The following is a 22,479-nucleotide window of genomic DNA, read 5'->3' on the forward strand; positions in this document are numbered from 1 at the left end:
CTTAATTGTATAAACTATTAATAGCCTCCACATTTTGCTCATACTGCCCCTTTAATTCCACACTTCTAGCTTGGTTTCACTTTTGGTTTAGTTTCTTTTTCCATTCAGTTGACATGCCCAAACTTGTTGGATAGTCAGCATCCTACAGAAACCTCTGGAAGAGCATGGCATTGTGAATGTTACACATATACAGCCTTTATTCTACTGAGTTAAACAACTCAGCTTTATCTCATGATGGAAGAACCTTTGGATGGTAAAATATTTTCCTCAAAAAGCAGTTTATTGAAAAAAATCCGATTTAAATCAAAAAAATCCGATTTAAATCAAAAAAATCCGATTTTTTTGATTTTTTTAAAAAAACATTGATTTTTATCCACCCTGCTCCCCTTCTTTGCAGAGCCATAACTTTTTTTTTTTTTTTTTCATCAATATGGCCATGGAAGGGCATGTTTTTTGCGTGACAAGTTGTACTTGTGAATGACACCATTGGTTTAACCATACCATGTACTCGAAAACGGGGGAAAAGAATTCCAAATGCGGTGAAATTGCAAAAAAGGGCAATTCCACAACTGTTTTTTTGGATTTTTTTGTCTACCAATTGCTAAAACTGACCTGCCATTGTGATTCTCCAGGTCAGTACGAGTTCATAGACACCAAACATGTCTTAAGTTCTTTTTTATTTCAGTGGTGAAAAAAATTCCCCTCCCCCCTACAAAAACTGATACCATTTTGGTGTGTATACGTAAAAAACGTAATTCTGGGTTTTGACTTTTTTTTTTTTTATTATTTGCTACGCCATTTACCGATCGGATTAATTCTTTTTATAGCTTGATAGATCGGGCGATTCTAAATGCAGTGATACCAAATATGTGCATGTTTTGATATTTTTATTTTTATTTTTATTTTGAATTTGGTGAGTGGGGGGTGATTTGAAATGATGATCAGATCTGTGTGTAGCAGAAATGCTCACTTGCTGTAAGCGCTGACCCCCCGGAGACCTCTGGTTGTCATGCCAACCCATTGGTGACCCACAATCATGTGACGGGGTCACCCATGGGTAGGATTTCCGGTGCACTTAAGGTAAGTGCAAGTTAAATGCCGCTGTCAGAGATGGACAGCGGCATTTAACAGGCTTACAGCTGTGGGTGGATCGCGATTCCACTTGTGGCTGTTAGAGGCACATGTCAGCTATTCAAAACATATGACGTGCCGGGAAAGATAAGGGCTCGCGCTGGAGCCCACTTCAAAAGGAGGAGACGGCATGCGCAGTACCGTACATGTAACATAGCAAGACCGAAAAAAGACATTTGGTCATCCTATATTCCATCAGAATAAATCCCCAGATCTACGTCCTTCTAAAGAACCTAATCACTTTAAGATACAAAAATTGTTACGCTCCAGGAAGACATCCAGGCCTCTCTTGAACCCCTCGACTGAGTTCGCCATCACCACCTCCTCAGGCAAGGAATTTCAGAGTCTTTACATAGGACTTGCACACTTTTAGATACCTGTTGGGAACACTCATGGCTTTCCATACACAGGGAGATCGGTGGAGTATGCATGTGTTTTAACATTAGAAGAGTGGAGTAAATGGATACGAGTCAGTGCTGAGGTTGGCTTATCCCCTGCAGCAATGACAATCCGCATGCTTCATCTTTCCCCCCCCCCCCCCCCCCCAATAAATGTCATGAGACCCTATACATCGGAGGGTTATCCAGTCAGGTCATAATTTGAAAGTTTGGACAAAGTTAAAGGGAACCTGTCACCCCAAAAATCGATGGTGAGGTAAGCTCACCAGCATCAGGGGCTTATCTACAGCATTCTGAGCCTCGCTGCATTTTTTTGCTGTTGTATTATGTACTTATGGTGCACACATCTGTGATTTATAGGTGTCTGTTTTGTTTTTTGCGTGTTTTGTACTGTTCTGCACATCCCAGTTCTTTCCAGTGTATTTATCTGTCTGACATTTGGCCTTGTCCCCCAAACACCCAATCGCCTACCACCCTCGCATTTTTGAAGTGAGAGAAATGACCCTGTTTGCATTATCGATCTTCTCTGAACTCTGCGCTGGGACAATTTTGTAATATGTTTTTTGTGTCGGAGCGTTTCACCAACGTAAAGCGAAAGCAAACTCTCCTGCACAATATTGACCCAGATGAAGGTTTTTCTTTTTTATTGATGAATGTGACGGATGTCTCTTCCTCACCAGTCAGAAGTTTTTGTTCCTGTTTACAACGGTCGGTTGTCTCCACCTGCAGATGTGTTTTTGTCATTTGTTTGGTCATACATGAGTGACCCAAGGATGAATGACTTATCTGAATGTCTTAAACTATCGCTGCTGTGTGGTTCTTGGCAGATAATCATGGTATATGCATTCCCTAACATTTAGTTGTAAAGAGATTCATAGCCTTTATTTATTATCCCAATGTTTCCTATAAAAAAAAAAAAAAAAAAATGAAGTGATTCAGAAAATAAATGACTATAAACTGGGTAGCCGGATCCTGAAGCCATCGTTGGATGGTTAGGAAGAGATCATGAATACAGGATGTGGCTACGCTCGGCTTATTGTAGTCACTTACTGTGGAGACTCATCTTGGTCATAGATGCAAAACCATCAAGTATTTTTAAAGGGAATCTGTCAGCAAGTTTTTTGCTACCCCGTCTAAGATCATCATAATGTAGAGGCATAGACCCTGATTCTAGTGGCGTGTCGCTTACTGGGCAGCTTGGTGTTGCTAAACTAAGCATCCAAGTAAGTGACACATCGCTGGTGTCAGGGTCTCAGCCCCTACATCATGCTGCTCTCCAATTTCATAGCCAAAGTCTGATGACAAATTTCTTTTAATGAAGACTGTTTGCAGAGCTTCTCCGTTTTTATTTTCTATTTATTTACTTTTTAAATTGATGCATTGACACTTTTAAGAAGATAGCAAGAGTGGGCATAGCCTTTTACAGATATGCTTCAGTATGTGCAGTGTGTTACCTCCCCTCTGATCTGGCCTGGCTGGTAGACATGGTAAAACACCATAACTACTGCATGCTAATCCAAGTAATCTGAAAAAGTTTGTTTTTAATGTAACATCTGCCACAGGAAACACAGTATTTTCTACAATGGTCATTATAGTGTGTATTTTACCTACGGATCAATATGAGGCCCCCAACGAGCAAATTCTTTTATCTGACACCATTATTCCTGTGTGTATAGTGAACAGTGGCCTTTGGATATTGTGGAACTTAGGCTGTGTGCACACGTTGCAGATTTTTCGCGTTTTTTCGCTATAAAAACGTGAAAAAAACGCATACATTATGCATCCCATCATTTAGAACGCATTCTGCAAAAAAAAAAAACACATCGCGGTAAAAAATGCAGCATGTTCATTAATTTTGCAGATTTCCCACTATATTATTGCATTGGGAACCTCCGGAAAAATCCGGAAAAAAACGCGGTAAAAATGTGAGAAACACTCAAAAAACCCATGGGGATTTCTTGCAGAAAATATCCGGTTTTGCGCAGGAAATTTTTGCAAGAAATCCTGAACGTGTGCACATAGCCTTAATGTTACCTGTGCCTGCAGTTTGAGATCTAGAATTTTTTTTATTTTTATTTTTTTAATAAATATTTGTTTTACAGTTTAGGGCTCTGCTATATAAAACATGTATCCAGCTGTGATTGTGTAGAAATGTAAGAATAGATAAGTATGAACTTTAGGTGTGAAAGAAAAGCTATAGGTATGCTAATTTTATTTTTACACACACATGGCATATTCATTATGATATAAATACTGCTTACCTAATTATAACTAATTGGACTCATTAATTATCAGAGTCTCTAGACACTCCCGTGAAGTGGTGGCGACCGAGGTTCATGGGAAATAACAGTTTCATCACTTTGTGTTTATCATAAGCCCATATACTAAAGCTGTAGGATGCCGTAGTATAAGCCTAATGACAGTGGTGACCCATGCCTGCATTTTATTTTAGAATGGTCGTCTCGGCTAGACCGTCTCTTGCCCTTATTTTCACATACTAAATGAAGCAAATAAACAACATTGTGCATGATGATCAATGGCTTTCGAACCTTTATTTAGCGTACACTTATAAAGCACCGTTAATTCCACAGCGCTTTACAGACAGTCATCTACAGTATAGATTGTTACTTGGGTATCTGCTCTTTTGTTGTGCTGTATGTAGTTTAGTACTGTTTTTATATTGCATATGTAGTTTTTGGTTTGAGCTGACCGTAAGCTGCCCTACTGCTGGAATCTGAAGAGACCCGTCAGCAAGCGCTCCATTCTCTTCTCTCCTGTAGCACCACCATAATGTCACACAGATCTCATTGAAATCTTTGCGATAAATGGACTCAGTGCAGGAAGATTGTTGAAACCAAGTACAGGGACTCGGTGTACCCGTGGCGTGGTCAAATATTTAAGTGCACCCTCTCACTTGCTTGTTTTCCGTCTATTTCCACCCTTTGAATTATGAAGCCAGAAATGTCAATAAGAGAACAGGGGAGGGTCGAAATAGGCAGTCACTTGCATGCATGGTATTGGTCTCTGCTCACACTGTGCAATGACAGTGCGCTCTGTTGCAGTCTCGTCAGTTCTGATCAGAGTCGGTGAGAGAGCGCATTGTCACTGTGCACTGAGAAGAACAGAATCTACTGAGCATCTGTCGGAATTGAAAACAGACGCATGCTCAGTAGAACAGGAGCCAGCACAGCTCCTGAAACTGATTGATGACACCATGTCAGTGACCCCTGCCTCTGCCCCCTGATTACTTTTTATTTTGAGTATCCCAGGAGAGCCCCTATAGAAATAACAGACCCTTCAGATTTTGGTACAATGAGTCTCTGCCTCATGCTACATGTAATCAGTAGGCTCCATCACAAACTATGGAAATGTAGAGAAATGGCCAAGGGGAAGAAAGCAAGGCGAGCAGGCAGTGTTGTGCTGATGGACTGGACCGTAATCTATACGGTGCTGGTTGTTTTGCCTCTTGATCTATTCTTTGCTGATGTCCGCTGTCTTGAAGACATTTACAGCTTCCTGTGACAAAGGGATTTCCTGCCGACCCTCACTGCTGTGTCAGGCACAAATCCATTCTGCGCTCAGGCTCTCAGCCTAGATTTCTAAGCTGCGGGAAGGATCCCAAATTCCGATCTTGATGCTACTTTGAGATGTTTTGATTTCGTGTCCGCTTGCAAACTCCACTGTAACAAAAGCGAAATGCTGATCCTCAAGGTCTTCCTCGCTTGTATCCAGTCTGTGCCCTCTTCCCTCGCAGATCCTCACCATGTTTACTACTGATTTCATGGTTACTAGGGTAGGGAATGTACAGTGCAGAAAGTCAGTGGGTGGGAGAAGCCTCACTGTGCAAAGTGTAGCAAAGGTGAATCCGTGGCCTGCACAGGTTAGCCTGTGCGCAAGAGCTGAACTTTGAGCTTGGCCAAGGTCGTTCATGTATGTGCATAGGTAAAAATATACGCACACCTTAGAATTTATGTGAAACTATTATCTACCGAGCTTCATTGTGTTTGCAAAAGATGTGAAAAGTTCAGTAAATACTAAATGGTGGCCATTGAAATGGCCTCAATCAGGTGATTGGTGGGGGATCCCAGCGGTACAATCCAATATCTAACCATCACTTTCTATAGACTGGAGCACCTCTTTAGGACTATTCTTACAGTGAAGGAAATCATTATTTGATCCCTTGCTGATTTTGTAAGTTTGCACACTGACCAAGACATGGACAATCTATAATTTTAAGGGTAGGTTAATTTTAACTCCTTCATGACCTTGGGATTTTCCGTTTTTCCATGTTAGTTTTTCGCTCCCCTCCTTCCCAGAGCCATAACTTTTTTTTATTTTTCCGTGAATTTGGCCATGTGAGGGCTTATTTTTTGCGGGACGAGTTGTACTTTTGAACGTCACCATTGGTTTTACCGTGTTGTGTACTAGAAAACGGGAAAAAAATTCCAAGTGCGGTGAAATTGCAAAAAAAGTGCAGTCCCACACTTGTTTCTTGTTTGGCTTTTTTGGTAGGTTCACTAAATGCTAAAACTGACCAGCCATTATGATTCTCCAGGTCAGTACGAGTTCATAGACACCTAACATGACTAGGTTATTTTTTATCTAAGTGGTGAAGAAAAAAAAAAAAACCTTCCAAACTTTTCTAAAAAAAAAAAAAATGCGCCATTTTCCAATACTCATAGCGTCTTCATTTTTCATGATCTGGGGTCGGTTGAGGGCTTATTTTTTTGCGTGCCGAGCTGGCGTTTTTAATGATTCCATTTCGATGCAGATACGTTCTTTTGATCGCCCGTTATTGCATTTTAATGCAATGTCGCAGCTAACAAAACAATGTAATTCTGGTGTTTCAAATTTTTTTTCTCGCTACGCCATTCAGCGATCAGGTTAATGCTTTTTTTTATTGATATATCGGGCAATTCTGAACGCAGCGATACCAAATATGTGTAGGTTTGATTTTTTTTATTTTTTTTTATTGATTTATTTTGATTGGGGCGAAAGGGGGGTGATTTAAACTTTTTATATATTTTTATTATTTTTTTCACTTTTTTTTTTACTTTTGCCATGCTTCAATAGCCTCCATGGGAGGCTAGAAGCAGGCACAACGCAATCACCTCTGCTACATAGCAGCGATCTGATGTTCGCTGCTATGTAGCAGAAATGCAGGTGTGCTGTGAGCGCCGACCACAGGGTGGTGCTCACAGCTTCCGGCGATCAGTAACCATAGAGGTCTCAAGGACCTCTATGGTTACAATGCAGAAGCATTGCTGACCCCCAATCATGTGACGGGGTCAGCGATGCGCTCCTTTCCGGCTGCCCGGCCGGAAGTGCCGGTTAAATGCCGCTGTCTGCGTTTGGCAGCGGCATTTAACTAGTTAATAGCGGCGGGTGAATCGCGATTTCACCCGCCGCTATTGCGGGCACATGCCAGCTGTTCAAAACAGCTGACATGTCCCGGCTTTGATGCGGGCTCCCCGCCGGAGCCCTGCATCAAAGCGCGGTATCTGACCTCGGACGTACTATCCCGTCCGAGGTCAGAAAGAGGTTAACATTGAGAGAGAGAATATCAAAAATAAAATCCAGAAAATCACATTGTATAAATTTATTTGCATTTTGCAGTGATAAATAAGTATTTGATCCCTCTGACAAACAAGACTTTATACTTGGTGGCAAAACCCTTGTTGGCAAGCACGGCAGTCAGATGTTTTTTGCAGTTGATGATGAGGTTTGCGCACATGTCAGGAGGAATTTTGGTCCACTCCTCTTTGCAGATCAACTCTAAATCATTAAGATTGAGGCTGTCGCTTGGCAACTCTGAGATTCAACTCCCTCCATAAGTTTTCTATGGATTAAGGTCTGGAGACTGGCTAGGCCTCTCTGTGACCTTAATGTGCTTCTTTTTGAGCCACTCCTTTGTTGCCTTGGCTGTATGTTTTGGGTCATTGTCTTCCTGGAAGGCCCAGCCACGACCCCTTTTTAATGTCCTGGAGGAGGGAAGGAGGTTGTCACTCAGGATTTTACAGCATATGGCTCTATCCATTGTCCCATTGATGCAGTGAAGTAGTCCTGTATCAGAGAAACACCCCCAAAACATAATGTTTCCACCTCCATGCTTGACAGTGGGGACTGTGTTCTTTGAGTCATAGGCAGCATTTCTCTTCCTCCAAACACATTGAGTTGAGTTATTGCCGAAGACGTCAATTTTTGTCTCATCTGACCACAGCACCTTCTCCCAATCACTCACAGAATCATCCAGTTGTTCATTGGCAAACTTCAGATGGGCCTACACATGTGCCTTCTTGAGCAGGGGGACCTTGCGGGCACTGCAGGATTTTAACCCTTTATGGCGTAATGTGTTACCAATGGTTTTCTTAGTCACTGTGGCCCCAGCTGCCTTGAGATCATTAACAAGTTCACCCGTGTAGTTTTAGGCTGATCTCTCACCTTCCTCATGATCAAGGATACCCCACGAGATGAGATTTTGCATGGTGCCCCAGATCGATGTCGATTGACAGTAATTTTGTATTTCTTCCATTTTCTTACTATTGCACCAACAGTCTCCTTCTCACTTATGGTTTTGCAGCCCATTCCAGCTTTGTACAGGTCTGTGATTTTGCCCCTGACATCCTTAGAAAGCTCTTTGGTCTTGCCCATGTTGTAGAGGTGAGTCTGCAGATAGGAGTCTTTTATAAAGGTGACTATGTAAGACAGCTATCTATAATGCAGGTAATGAGTTAATTAGGAGCGTTTAACTGGTCTGTAGGAGCCAGAACTCTTAATAATTGATAGGGGATCAAATACTTATTTCTCACTGCAAAATGCAAATAAATGTATATAATGTATACAATGTGATTTTCTGGATTTGATTTTTGATATTCTATCTCTCAATGTTAAAACTAACCTACCCTTAAAATTGTCTGTCAGTGGGAAACTTACAAAATCAGCAAGTCAGGCACATTAACATATTCCAGGCGCAAATAATGGAAATGTTGTACACCTGCCCAACAGCCATAGCCCGACAGAGAAACATTGCATGTAATGTTCTGCTATCTGTCCAGCATCACAATGAAGCCACTACACCTCCCTGATCTCCATAGGAAACTGACATTTATGGTGTCTTTGTCAGCCATTATCAATTTTTCTCATACCATGGTAGTTTGTAGTTTTACATGGGACTGCAGCTAAATATGGTGCTTTTATCTGCAATACTATCGTTAAAATGAAATTCTCGTCAGCTCTGCTACATCGGTGTGGTGTAGTTATAAAGAGTTAATTGCCAAGGCTGCTGGATTTAGCTTCCCAAGCTGAAGGCTCTATTCATTGCACATATTTCTTCTCCAGCTCTTTCACACATTCCTGAGCTTAATTCTGCACTGAGCAAGAAATGCAACTGCGCCCCAGACGCCCTCGTTTCCAGTAGCCGATCATTGCATGTCTGACCCCTCATACTGATAATTTCAGAGCGTTCAGCTTGTTTAGTTTTCGTCGTGTCTTTAGGGTGGGCTGTATTTGCTAGTGAAATTCTCTATGGAAATCTGCTGAAACCATATTGGTCAACAAAGTGTGTTTTGTATAGAGGCCAGGCATCCCTTGACTCTGAAGCCACCCATGTACTTCTATAGAAATTGTCTGACTCTCTCCCACAGGGCAGGCATTTAATATGAATGTTTTATATCTATATATTTTAGAAACCCGTCCTCCGGATTTGTGCTGCCCCGGACAAGGGGCATCAGTTAAAGCAGGCTGGATGGCTAGTTTGAGACAGGTTCCTGGTTGGGTTCTTTTCTCCCCTCTCTATTTCCAACAGGGTGAATGCATAGACCTGTCAGTCAAAGGGACCATGGCAGGGCGAAGACCACCAAAGGACTTGTCTCAGACCAGTTCATCCTGTACAGTCTCCGGATGGCTTTTTAAATTGTGTTTAACACTAGGCTTAGTTTTCTCAAACTCTGCAGTGTTTCATACCTGGCTACAATCGTGCAGCCAATGTCTAATTCATGCTGCCCATGAATCTAATAACCGGTTCCTTTTTGGCATAGCTTTGTTTTGTAGCTAGTTAAAGGGATCAGACATGTCAACATTTGCCAGAGGAGAAAATTTGACTCTCCTATACATATCAAATGCTTTGCTGCTGGTGGGTCCAGCCAGCATTTAAAGGGCTCGTCCACTACTTGGTTAATTCCTCCTCAATACCCTGTGCTGTTTCAGTGGTGTCTGCGCTGGCTGTCCCTGGGATCTTGTGACGTAACACTCCCTGCCGCCAATTGGAGTAAGTGTGAGCAGTAGCATCTCTCCTCTCCTCTGCATTTGCCCAAAGAAGTGGAGTCAAGCCAGCACTGGTTGACCACAGGCATCGTGTGACATAATAATGTCACGCAAGTCCTGGGAGAGCCAGTGGTGACACTGCTGGATTGAGGCTGGCACCGGAAAAGGGTGGGTGGTTGTGTGATTTTTTTTTTTTTTTGTTTGTTTTGTTTACAGTGGGAGAAACGTGGGTATTAAGAAAGGGTCCAAGTAGTGGATAACTTTTTTAACAAAGGCATTGTTGGTAACATCATAAATTCATAAATGGATAAAATTGCAAAGTGCTTTTAAAATCTAACAACTTTGCAATTTTACCTCTTAATAAGTGTTCTCCTTTCTCAAGAATAGAAGGATTCTTAATTCTGTTTACCGCTCGTTCTCCTAGGCAAGAAGTGCAGTGCTCGCAGTCTGTTTTGCTGTAGACTGTGTAGGCGCTGCTCTGAAGCTGGCTGGATAAATGGATCTGATGCTGCAGAGATGACGATACCTTTTCTCGTAGCATTGGAGAGACCCAGTTCAGACCAGTAGTGCAACTATCAGTTATTCAGGAGCACCCTGGCAAGGAGGCACTTTTCCAAACTCAAAAGATGTATGAAATGAAAAAGTCTGGATGGCCTGGCCTCGGGCTTTGGTCTGGCCTCGTTTTAATGAGGCTGAGCTAGAACATCAGTCACGGCCCATCAATAAGGGTGGCACTCTTTCTGAAAAAAGCTTTGATCGCCACATCAATAAATCTTTAACATTAATGGCTCAGTAGCATTGGCATCCTGTGGGAGCTCCATAAGAGCCTTCTTGTTCTTGCTGAGATTCCAAAACTCTTATCTTGCCGCTGATGTCCCCTTTGAATGTACAGCAGTAGTTCTAGGTTTAGTGCTCAGCTTGATGTAGAATATTTTGGTATGGTATCTGGGGTATGTATACTCCAATTAAGGAAAACATTGGATATTTGTAATAACCTGCCGCATTTTTGTAAAAACAGGAATTTGTATAATGAGCCAAGCAGACTCTTTCCTGTTAGGAAATTCAGCTTTTCCCTTCTCCAAAATATTTTAATTTTTTGGCTGAATTGTGTACGTGTGACCCCAGATGTCCTTGCTGTAGTAATTCTGTTTTTAGGAAACTTGAAGAGTAGCTATCAAAAAAAGCAAAGAGCACTTCAATGGATGAAGTAGTATTATAACCTGGCTGTGCATGGTGTCTGGTGCTCAGTCTAATGGTGCAGTCAGACAGCCGTATAACCTGGACTTTGACATCGCAATCCTCAGACTGGCCGGCGGCTCTCCTGACCGGAGCATGACAGCTGCATAGAAATACATGCGGTCACGCTCAGGTGATGAGCGCTGCTGGCCAGTCCGAGGATTGCAATGCTATCCTCACGCGAGTAATACAGCTCTGACTGTTCCCTAATAAAGAGTTCACCTTTTTTTAAGGGAGAAAAGTGTTTGGTGATGTTGACTGGCAGTAATTTTTCAGTTCATGGACTCTTGAAGTGATCTATAAACTACGGTACTATTGTACCTTCAAATGTCAGTAGCTTTCCTCCTCCCTCCTTAAAGGGGTTGACTTATTCCTTTTATACTAGATTCAGCTTTGGATACTTACAGCAATCTTGTCATGGCGGCTACAATGAAATTTTAACAACCTGCTTTCACACTGGAGGTTTGATACGGGTTTCACCATGGACAAATCTGCGTCCCATGCATGTAAACTCTTGTTTTACATAAGCTTCCACGAAGTTTTTTTTTTTTAGCTGTACCATGAAAATTTTAAAGAGTTTAACTACTAGAAAAACTCTTTATTTAAATAGAAAAAAAAAAATGACTGGAGCAGTACTTTGCCTTTTTGCTAGTTAGCACGTATGTAAGCAGTCTTCTTTCCACTCCACTTACTCTGGCGCCATTTGCCAGCATATATAACCTCCTGGATCTGTATGTGGACTGGTCATTACTCATAGTACGTCTGAGATTCAGAACAAGACTCTTTTTTAGCCTGGTTCTCAAAGCAAGTCTCCAATTTTGCATTGAGAAAATTCAAAAAGTTACCTCTGCTCCACACAGAATCATAGAATGGTAGAGTTGGAAGAGATCTCCTGGGTCATCGTGCCCACCCCCCTGCTCAATGCAGGATTCACTAAATCATCCTAGACAGATGTCTGTCCAGCCTCTGAAGACTTCCATTGAAGGAGAACTCACCACCTCTCGTGGCAGCCTGTTCCACTCATTGATCATCCTCACTGTCAAAAAGTTTTTTCTAATGTCTAATCTGTGTCTCCTCCCATTCAGTTTCATCCCATTGCTTCTAGTCTTTCCCTTGTAGAAGGATCATCTTTATTCTCATTTGCACAATGTGACAGCCCTTGAGATATTTGTAGACAGCTATTAAGACTCCTCTCAGTCTTCTTTTTTGCAAGCTAAACATTCCCAAATCCTGTAAATGTTCCTCATAGGACATGGTTTGCAGACCGGTAACCATTCTGTTCGCTCTTCTCTGATCTTGCTCCAGTTTGTTGTCTTTTATTAAAGGGAATCTGTCACCCCAAAAATCGTATATGAGATAACGCCACCGGCATCAGGGGCTTATCTACAGCATTCTATAATGCTGTAGATAAGCCCCAGATGTAACCTGAAAGGTAAGAAAAACATGTTATATTATACTCACCCAAGGTCCTGTCCGATGGGCGTCGCGATCCAGGACTGGCACCTCCCATCTTCATACGATGAAGTCCTTTTCTTGTCTTCCTGCTGCCGCTCCGGCTCCCTGTTGAGGGCAGAGCGAAGTACTGCAGTTACTGGGAAAGGTTAGAGAGGGCAGATAAAGTACGCCTGCGCCTGAGCCGCAGCAGGAAGACAAGAGGACGTCATCGTATGAAGATAGGAGGCGCCGTACCCGGACCGCAGCGCGCCCTGGGTGAGTATAATATAACCTGTTTTTCTTACCTTTCAAGTTACATCGAGCGCTTATCTACAGCATTCCAGAATGCTGTAGATAAGCCCCTGATACCGGTGGCCTTATCTCATATATGATTTTTGGGGTGACAGATTCCCTTTTAAAATGTGGTGCCCAAAACTGGACACAGTATTCCAGATGAGGTCTGACCAAAGAGGAGTAGAGGGCAATAATGATTGTGTGATCTAGACTGTATTCTTATGTTAATTCATCCCAGAATTGCATTTGCCTTTTTTTGCTGCTGCATCACACTGTTGACTCATGTTCAGTCTGTGATCTATTAGTATACCCAAGTCTTTTTCACATGTTCTGTTGCTTAGCCCTATTCCTCCCATTCTGTATACGCGTTCTTCATTTTTATTGCCCAGATGTAGTACTTTGCATTTTTCCCTGTTAAAAACCATTCTGTTAGTTGCTGCCCACTGCTCCAGTTTACTTATATCTTTATGAATCCTCTCTCTTCTGTAGTATTAGCTATCCCTCCTAGCTTTGTGTCATCAGCAAATTTAATCAGTTTACCCTCAATTCCTTCATCACATAGCAACCACTGTGTGATTCAGCAGGTCACAAATGCAGTCATAGTGCTAGAACTGACCTGAAACTGGGGAAAGATGTGGCGACAGGATGTTACTACCTTCATCACACTTGCTCACGTGATCCCTATCAAAGATAGAAAATAAAATTTAAAAAAATCACTGGAGTGGTACTTTAGATGTAGTCTCCTTGGTAAAATGGCTTTCTGACCCTCCCGCAGCCGTGCCTTTCCAGTGGTGTTGACCCCAGGTGAGCCAGTGCTTCCTTGACATGTTACATGAGTGCTGCAGCAAATCTGTGCCCATTAATGGGGCTGCTGGGTCCATTCTTCCCTTGGACCGGCGGTGGAGATATGAATGCTGCAGCCTAATAGCAGCTGCTGATTGGCTGCAGCACTCAAGTGATGGAACGCTGATTATTGCTGGAATGGCACCACTGCATGTGTATAAGGATTTTTGTTTTACTTGGGGGAACTCCATTTAATAGTTTGTTGCTCATTTTGAACTGGAAGGTAGAATAGTCTTATCGAATGATCTTGGAGATGATCCGTGTTTGTATTTGTTCTTGTGCGTGGCAGATAATCCGAGCAATGTTATTTTGTGGTTTTCTACAATATGTTGTATTGATTATTTCTATGTTTTATGTCTTTCAGAATTCAATTCGGCACAATTTGTCTCTTCATAGCAAATTTGTACGAGTACAGAACGAAGGGACTGGTAAAAGTTCATGGTGGATCCTAAATCCAGAAGGTGGAAAGAATGGGAAATCCCCAAGAAGACGAGCTGCCTCTATGGATAACAACAGCAAGTTCACGAAAAGCAGAGGAAGGGCTGCAAAGAAAAAAGCCTCTCTACAGTCAGGTCAAGAATGCAGTGGCGACAGTCCTGGGTCACAGTTCCCAAAGTGGCCTGGAAGCCCCAGTTCACACAGCAATGATGACTTTGAAGCGTGGAACACTTTTCGTCCAAGGACCAGTTCCAACGCAAGTTCGATCATGCCAGAGGAGGAAGATCTTGGTGATGCTGATGTACACAGTCTAGTGTATCCTCCGTCTTCTGCCAAATTGGCGTCTACTTTGCCAAGTCTGTCAGAGATTGGAAACCCTGAAAACATGGAGAACCTTCTAGATAATCTGAATCTGTTATCTCCAAACACCTCATTGACTGTTTCCACACAGTCCTCACCCGCATCCATGATGCAGCAGCAATCTGGCTATTTATTTACATCCCCAGACACCAATATGGGATCTCCTGATCCAGAATTCAGAAAGTATGCATATGGTCAAGCTGGCATGACCTCCATGTCACAGATGACCATGCAAAGTGTTCAAGAAGGTAAACCTGCCTACAGAGCTGTGGGACCATACAATGTTCCTGCGGGACTTCTAAAGGAACTGCTTACCACAGATTCCCCACCACATAATGATTTGTTGGTCCCGGAGCCTGCGGTTTCTCAAGCCAACGGTAGGATTCTGAGTCAGAATGTGCTGATGGCATCTAATTCTGGAATGTCTGCATACGGCGCCCAGCCACCCCACAGCAAAATGAACGCCATTCCCCATACACATCAGCAACATACTCAGCAGACCTCCATGAATGGTCGTGCCTTGCCCCATAGTGGGAGCACCATGACTCACACTGCTGGCATTAGCCGCCTGTCAACAGTGAAAACTTCATTACAAGTGCCTATGACTCAGCCCCTTCAGATGTCCGGCATGGGTTCTTATCCTACAAGTAGCTGTAATGGCTATGGCAGAGTCGGCATAGTCTCCATCCACCAGGAGATGCTGCCTAGTGACTTGGATGACATGTTCGTTGAGCGCTTGGACTGTGACATGGAGTCCATTATTCGGAATGACCTCATGGAAGATGGAGAAGCAGATTTTAACTTTGATAGTCTGTTATCAAACCAAAGCTTTCCTCACAATGTCACAACCACCACACACAACTGGGTATCGGGATAGAGGCAGAGAATGTAAGTGTCTGACTTGTGTATAGCAGTATACAATTTGTGGATTTTGAAATGGTCTACAAAACACAAAATTCTAGTATAGTTTGTTAAATCTGGTAGAGTTGTTATTAAAGGGAGTCTTTCAGCACGTTTCACTGTATAATCCAAGAGCAGCTGGCGTATGGACAGAGACCCAGATTTCAGTTTTGATATAATCCCTGTCTCCTCTCTTGTAGATGTAGCAGTTCTCTGAATGCTGAGCTCTGTGTAACCCCACCCCACACCCCTTATTGGCAGCCCTCTTGGTATTCAGTACTTTGTCAGCAAGCTGCAATCAGTGATGGGTCATTGTGTAACCCCCACCCCTAACTGTCCTGCACGCAAAACCTAGTTCTGTAGTGATAATCTGCTGATGATAAACTGATTGTATTGAAACTTCAACCCAGAGCCTAATAAGTGACACTTTCCTGGAATCAGGAACTCTTGGTCTATATGACGCTACTGCTCAGATTAAGGCTGCCGTCACTATTTTACATCAGTATTTGTAAGCCAAAACCAGGAGTGGGTGATAAATACAGAAGTGGTGCATATGTTTCTGTTATACTTTTCCTCTATTTGTTCCACTCCTGGTTTTGGCTTACAAATACTGATGTAAAATACTGACCAAATACTGCTGGTGTGACGGCAGCCTAAATGGCAAAAACCTGCTGACAGATTCCTATTAAAGGGGTTTGATAATGAAAACAACTTATTTTTTTATATAAAGCCAGTCAACCAATTGGCTATCGAGGGAGTTGTGGCCAGCCAGTGTAGTGTAGCCATAGCGAACAAATGGGCAAAACCCCTTTTTTTGTTGGCCTGTTTATTTTTATTTATGTTTTGTTTCTTATCTAAAGGATTTTTTAATTTCATCATGTTTTCCCAAATTTAAGTCAATATTTTATCTTCTTACTTATACTGAATGAATGTTTCTTCAACGAATTCTAACTGAGACCATTCATGCAGCCAATTCCCAAGGGCAAAGCCACCACTATTCACCCTTCTGCTGATAAATTACCATCAGGCTGGTTTGTATCACCTTGCTCTGCAAATTGCCTTATGATTAATCACCCAGAATCAGTAGTTTTTTTTACATATAGCCGGTGTCTGCACTCCTAATCGCATTTTTATTTTACCAATTAACTATTTATTAAAAGCTGATAACTTTTTTGACTTGTTATCTTATTTCATAATACAGTTAAGTGATATTAATTATGTCTTTATTGTATTCACCATGTATATTGTATAGCTGTCTTCACAATGCTAACAGTGCTTCTACGTGGGCAGATTTATCAGGAATGAGCATTCCACAATCGTCCTATCACCAGACGAACGTAGATGAAAATCATCGTTCTCAGGAGCGCATGGTCATTCTTCAATAGGATATGTGCAGCCAAGAATATTGATATTCTGTGGTCTGAAAAAGATCATATTGACCGTCGTCCTCTGTGCACGGTAGTGCGATCAACTTGTCTTAAACTATTAACTCCTTCACAACTGATAATGTATATTTACATAATCGGACTTGTTGCCTTTGATACGGGCTCACACGCTGAGCCCGCATGGTTTTTCTCCCCACTTGATGGCTGATTTAATCTAAGTTCCGCAGGTGAATCGGAGATCCAATTGCGGCTGTTAACCAGTTGAATGTCGCTGTCAGTCACTGACAGCGGCATATAACACGCGCAGACAGGAAAACACGTAGTCTAGCCCACCGATCTGTGATCACGGGGCGTCTGTGTTGTCATGACTGCTACACTCCCCCTGTGCCTGTCATCACGATCCTCCTGTGAACGCCGGCCTATGGCAACTTCAAGGCTCCCATGGGGACTATTAAATAGAATATAAAAAAGATTGAAAAAAAGAGTTCAAATCGCCCCACTTTTGCACCATTAAAAACAAAAAAAGATCCATTCGGTATTGCTGCATTCAGAAATGCCTGATCTAAACGTAGCAACAAGAAGAAAAAATGCAAGAATTTTGTTTTGTTTTGTTTTTTTTTTATTTTATGGCTACAACATTGCAATAAAAGGCAATCAAAACATTGAATCTACACCCAAATTGTTTCAGTAAAAATGTCAGCTCAAGGCACAAAAAATAAGCCCTCACCCAGCCCCAGATACCAAAAAATGAGAATGTTACGGGTCTTGGAAAATGGCAACTAAAGCGACTTTTTTTTTTTTTTCCTCACTACTTCAGTAAAATAAAATAAACTATACATGTTTGGTATATGCGTACTTGAAAACATTCAAACAGGAGAATAAAGACCCTTGTTTATATGATTGGTGGGACCCTCCACATTCAGCATTTTATCAGTTATCCTGTGGAGAGGTGGTAAAGTGGGGTGTTCCAAAACCACATCTTAAAGGCAGGAAGGTTTACCTGTGGAATCCGATAGCAGCATGATGTAGAGACTGAGATCCTGATTCCAGCAATGTGTCACTTACCGTGTGCAGTGTTGGGGTATGTGCACACGTTGCAGATTTGGCCCTTTGGATCCGCAGCAGTTTTCCATGCGGTGTACAGTACCATGTAAACCTATGGGAAGCAAAATCTTCTGTGCACATGCTTCGGAAAATGTCAATTCTTTGTGCGGAATCCTCAGCGTTTTACACGTATTCCATTATAGGAATCCGCAGGTGTAAAAACGCAGGTGAAATCCGCACAAAATCTGCAGAAAACCCGCAGGTAAAGCGCAGGTCATTTTACCTGAGGATTCTGCAAAATCCGTGCGGAAAAATCCGCAATGGAATCCGCAACGTGTGCACATACCCTTAATAGAATCCCTGTTTTCTCTGCTGCAGATCTAGCAGTGGTCAGAATGCTGAACTGTGTAAAACCTCAGCCACACCGCTGATTGTCAGCAAGCTGCCAATGTACAACGGAAGCTGCCAATTAGTGGTACAAGCAGGTTTACACAGATTACACTGGATTGGCCTGCACACGACTTGGTCCCACAATGATATTCTGTTGATAAAACACTTATTGTATGGAAATTGTAGTACACAGCCTAATAAGTATTATTATTTATTTATATAGCACCATTAATTCCATGGTGCTGTACATGAGACGGGGTTACATCAAAATGCAAATATCACTTACAGTAAGCAAACTAACAATGACAGACTGATACAGAGGGGTGAGGACCCTGCCCTTGCGGGCTTACATTCTACAGGATTGTGGGGATAAGTGACACCTATTAGGCTGAATGTTGTAGTTTCAATGCAATCAGTGTTTTATCAGCTGGAGACAGACTCCAGGCCAGTCCAGCTGAAGACCATGTAGAGTGTACACGGGGAGCAGCCAATCAGTGGTGTGGGTGGAGTTAAACATAGCGCTGCTAAATATACAGCAGAGAAAACCGGGATTCTGTTGAGGCTATGTGCCGATGTTGAGGATTCGTGTGCGGATTTTTCCGCACTGTTTTTGTAAAATCCGCAGGTAAAACGCACTGCTTTTTACCTGCGGATTTGCAGCGTTTTTACACCTGTGGATTTCTATTGAGGAGCAGGTGTAAAACGCTGCGGAATCCGCACAAAATTTGACATGCTGCGAAAAATAAACCGCAACGTTTCCACGCGGTTTGTTTTCCGCAGCATTTGCACAGCGGATTTTGTTTTCCATAGGTTTACATGGTACTGTAAACCGCATGGAAAACTCCTGCGAACCCGCTGCGGCCAATCCGCTGTGGATCCGCAGCCAAATCCGCAACGTGTGCACATAGCCTAAAACTGCACCAAGCAGCCCAGTAAAGGTATGTGCACACGTATTTTTTAGGTCTGTGGATTTTTCTTCAGCTGTTTTGATAAATCTGCAGGTAAAAAGCACTGCGGATTACTTGCGGATTTCCTGTAGTTTTTTGCGGGTTCCACCTGCGGTTTTACACCTGCGGATTCTTATTATGGAGCAGGTGTAAACCGCAGCGGAATCCGCACAAAGAATTGACATGTTGCGGGATGTAACCCGCAGCATTTCCACGTGTTTTTTTTCCGCAGCATGTGCACTGCGGATTTCATTTTCCATAGGTTTACATGGTACTGTAAACGCATGGAAAACTGCGGCGGGTCCGCAGCAAAATCCGCAACGTGTGCACGTAGCCTCATGCCCCTTTCACATATCAGTTTTTTGCTAATCATAATCCGTTGGCTCGACGAATTCATCGTAGATTGTGAAAAACTGATGTGATGGATCAGTTTTTTTTGACGGATCTGCCATATTGGATTGGAGCATGCTCCATTAAAGAAAAAATGGAATCTGTCGCCGGATTCCGTCATTTGACGGATCCGGCGCCATAGGCTTCCTTTCTAGCAAATGACGGATGGTGATGGATCCATCGCTGTCCGTTTTTTCGATGTACACAAAAAATGTTACTTTGTCCGTTGTCTCCGGACAATTAATTTTCGTCAGATCTGGCGAACGACGGATGAAACATGATGCCATCTGTCGCTAATACAAGTCTGAGAAGAAAACGGATCCAGCAGCATCAGTCGCCGGATCTGTTTTTTTTTTTTTTTTTTTTTTCTTCAAAATCCGACGGATTGTGACTGATGTCAAAAAACTGATGTGTGAAAGTGGCCTAAGTGATATATCGCTGAAATCCGGCTCCCTGTCACCTAGATTATGCTGCTCTCGGATTAGCTCCCACAATGCTTTACATCTCACCAAATACTTACAACACACGCTGATAATTTTGTGTACAATAGGAATGTAGATATTTTTTCATGGCACCCTCTTGTGCAGGGGTTCTCTGGTTATGCTGCTCGTCCTTGTACCAAAGACGTCCATGGACAAGAACCACTGTTTCTGCTTAAAACCGCAGCCTCGTCTTGTAAATCTGTACAGTCCCTATAACATGGAGTCTCGTCTATTAATTTGGCGCCATTTACCTTCACACCAGCAGTTTAGACCTTGTTGGCCTTCTAACCCCTTATTCTTTGTATTGTAGGCAGCATCGCCATCAAGGACAGTGGAAGAACCCTCCAAAGATGCTCTTCTCTGGCCGATTTTTCTTTTTTAAGCCTGAAGAAATCCGGAGCTGTCCCAGTGTTTGCCAGTTCTGTGCTGCTCCTGGACCTCTCTCACTATGAAGTGCCAAACTGACTAGAAAAAAAGAATCTACTGGGGGAATACCGAAGCCTGCATCGTTGTTGCCATTCTGGGGCTCGTGTGCGCAGTCCAGAAATAAGACTTTATGGTGTGTTGTGTATTTGCTTCTTTGCTCTAGGCGTTTGCTGTGGATGCGAGATCTGCTCAGCAATGGGGCATCTCGTGGAAATCGTTTTCAAGACTGGAACCTACATAAGCCCCTTGTGCACTAAATGACCTAACGAGAAGCAGGAAGAGCTATTGCCAGCATTTTTTTTTTTTTTTTTTCTTCAACGCTATGTCTCGTCGGTAACTGCCAAATGTATGTTCAGTGGCTGCGGTCTAATTTATTTACATTCCAGGCTAATGGGGATCCTCCCTGTTATTGGACCAACATATACATAGTCCAGGGTTGGTGCTAGAATTTTGTTAAAAAAAGAAAAACAAAACATAACATAACTTATCTGCCCTACAAATTTAAAAAAAAAAAAAAAAGATGTTGATTTAAAATATATAAAAATAACTGGAATGTGTTAACCATTGCAGAGCGTTTTTATTAGTCTGCCTATTATCTGCTTGAGGTAGAGCACTAATGTATCCAACTCAAAATACCAGTACTTCCCCAGTTGGAGTCCGGAATGTATAATGGTGACCATATCTAACTTGTTCCAAAATATTTACCTGTACCATTTCAAAGTCCAGATGTAGTTTAGGCCATGTCTCTGCTCTTTAAAGGGATGCTATCCTCAGAAAATGATTTATTGTTTAAATCGGAGTATGTTCATATCAGGACTTCTATGAAAAAAAATAAAATTATATTGCAGTCTTCACACTAAACACTGGGGCAGGCTCTATATCCTCAAAGGCCCAGGATCAGCATTTTTTTACCCATTGTAGCTAAAATAAATGTGATACTTACTGAATCCACATTAAATTATTAAAAGAAATTAAAGACCTAATGGCCTGTGTGAATTTAAAGGTACAAGATTGACACTTTTATTTTTAATTCAGGTTGATAAGGGGGGGGGGGAGCTAAAAAAAAAAAGAAAAGCGCAAACTTGATTTAATTGATGGGTTATTTTCTGATTATGGCTTTCTTTTAAATATTTCTTAAAAGGTATGCACACAGTTTTTTAATTTATTCAGTGCAACAAAAAAAGAATAAACTTTGCAAATCAAATTGATCCATATTTTTAGACTATTTTGTGTCTCTATGGTAACAGACAACAAAACCAAACCGTAAAAAACCAAAAGCCTAAGCTGGACTAAAATGTGGTCGACGTGTAAAGTGTAAGAGCTCATTCACACGGTGGCCATTTCATAGACCAAACTCAAGGGGGGGGGGGGAAAGCAAATGTGATGGTACCCTACAGCAAGTAAATCAACAAATGGAAATATTACATGTAAATATAAATAGAATGGGGTCTTGGTTAGCGCTTGGTTAACTAAGTACCGTCTGTTATTTACATGTACCATTGCCATAGGTTATGCTTTTTTCTTTTTTTTTTTTTCTCCGGTTTTGTCAACAAACCAAACTATGTAGTGTTAGGCCAGGTTCACATTGCGTTAATGCAGCCCGTTCAACACATGTGTTAACGCAAGTGCCGAAATGTGATCGCGATAGCGCAGATAGAGCTAGCAGATGCTCTATCTGCGCTAGCGGTGACGGACCCGGAAACGCTGCGGCCCGCGGCCCAGGGTCCGTCACTCAATGACGGCACATCGCCCATTTTGGGCGTGCGCTAACAATGCGTCTGACATAGGGCTTAATGGCGGCGTTAACGGACTGCTTTATGCGGCGGTGTAACGCAGTCCGTCTAACGGACTGTCTATAACGCAGTCTAATCCTAGCCTAATTGTGTATTTATACTCTCTTCCTCCTTCCATCTTCACATTCTTGCTAATATAAATTTGGAAGTTGAGTTAGAAATCTGCACAGGTGGAAGGGAGAGTAACTTCAGAATCTGACTACACAGGGATTGTTTTGTTGTCTGTTACCATGGAGACACATTAGCCTGCATGGACGCTGTTGTCAAGGTTTGGCAGTCTTCTATTTGCAAATTAGCTTTATTTATTTTTTTAGATAAATTTAAAC

At 42.2% G+C, this 22,479-nt stretch overlaps 1 protein-coding gene across 1 annotated transcript in view; it reads left to right on the forward strand.

The window, feature by feature from the left end:
• Window positions 1–21,434, forward strand: part of FOXO1 (forkhead box O1) — a 62,200-nt gene extending 40,766 nt beyond the window's left edge. Inside the window, exons 2-3 of the mRNA XM_077298165.1 lie at window positions 13,963–15,284; window positions 20,245–21,434. Coding sequence (XP_077154280.1) covers window positions 13,963–15,273 — 1,311 coding nt within the window. The 3' untranslated portion in view covers window positions 15,274–15,284; window positions 20,245–21,434. The remainder of the gene's footprint in view (window positions 1–13,962; window positions 15,285–20,244) is intronic.
• Window positions 21,435–22,479: the final 1,045 nt, after the last annotated feature.

The sequence above is a fragment of the Ranitomeya variabilis genome, chromosome 3 (assembly GCF_051348905.1).
Source record: "Ranitomeya variabilis isolate aRanVar5 chromosome 3, aRanVar5.hap1, whole genome shotgun sequence".
Lineage (NCBI taxonomy): Eukaryota > Metazoa > Chordata > Amphibia > Anura > Dendrobatidae > Ranitomeya > Ranitomeya variabilis.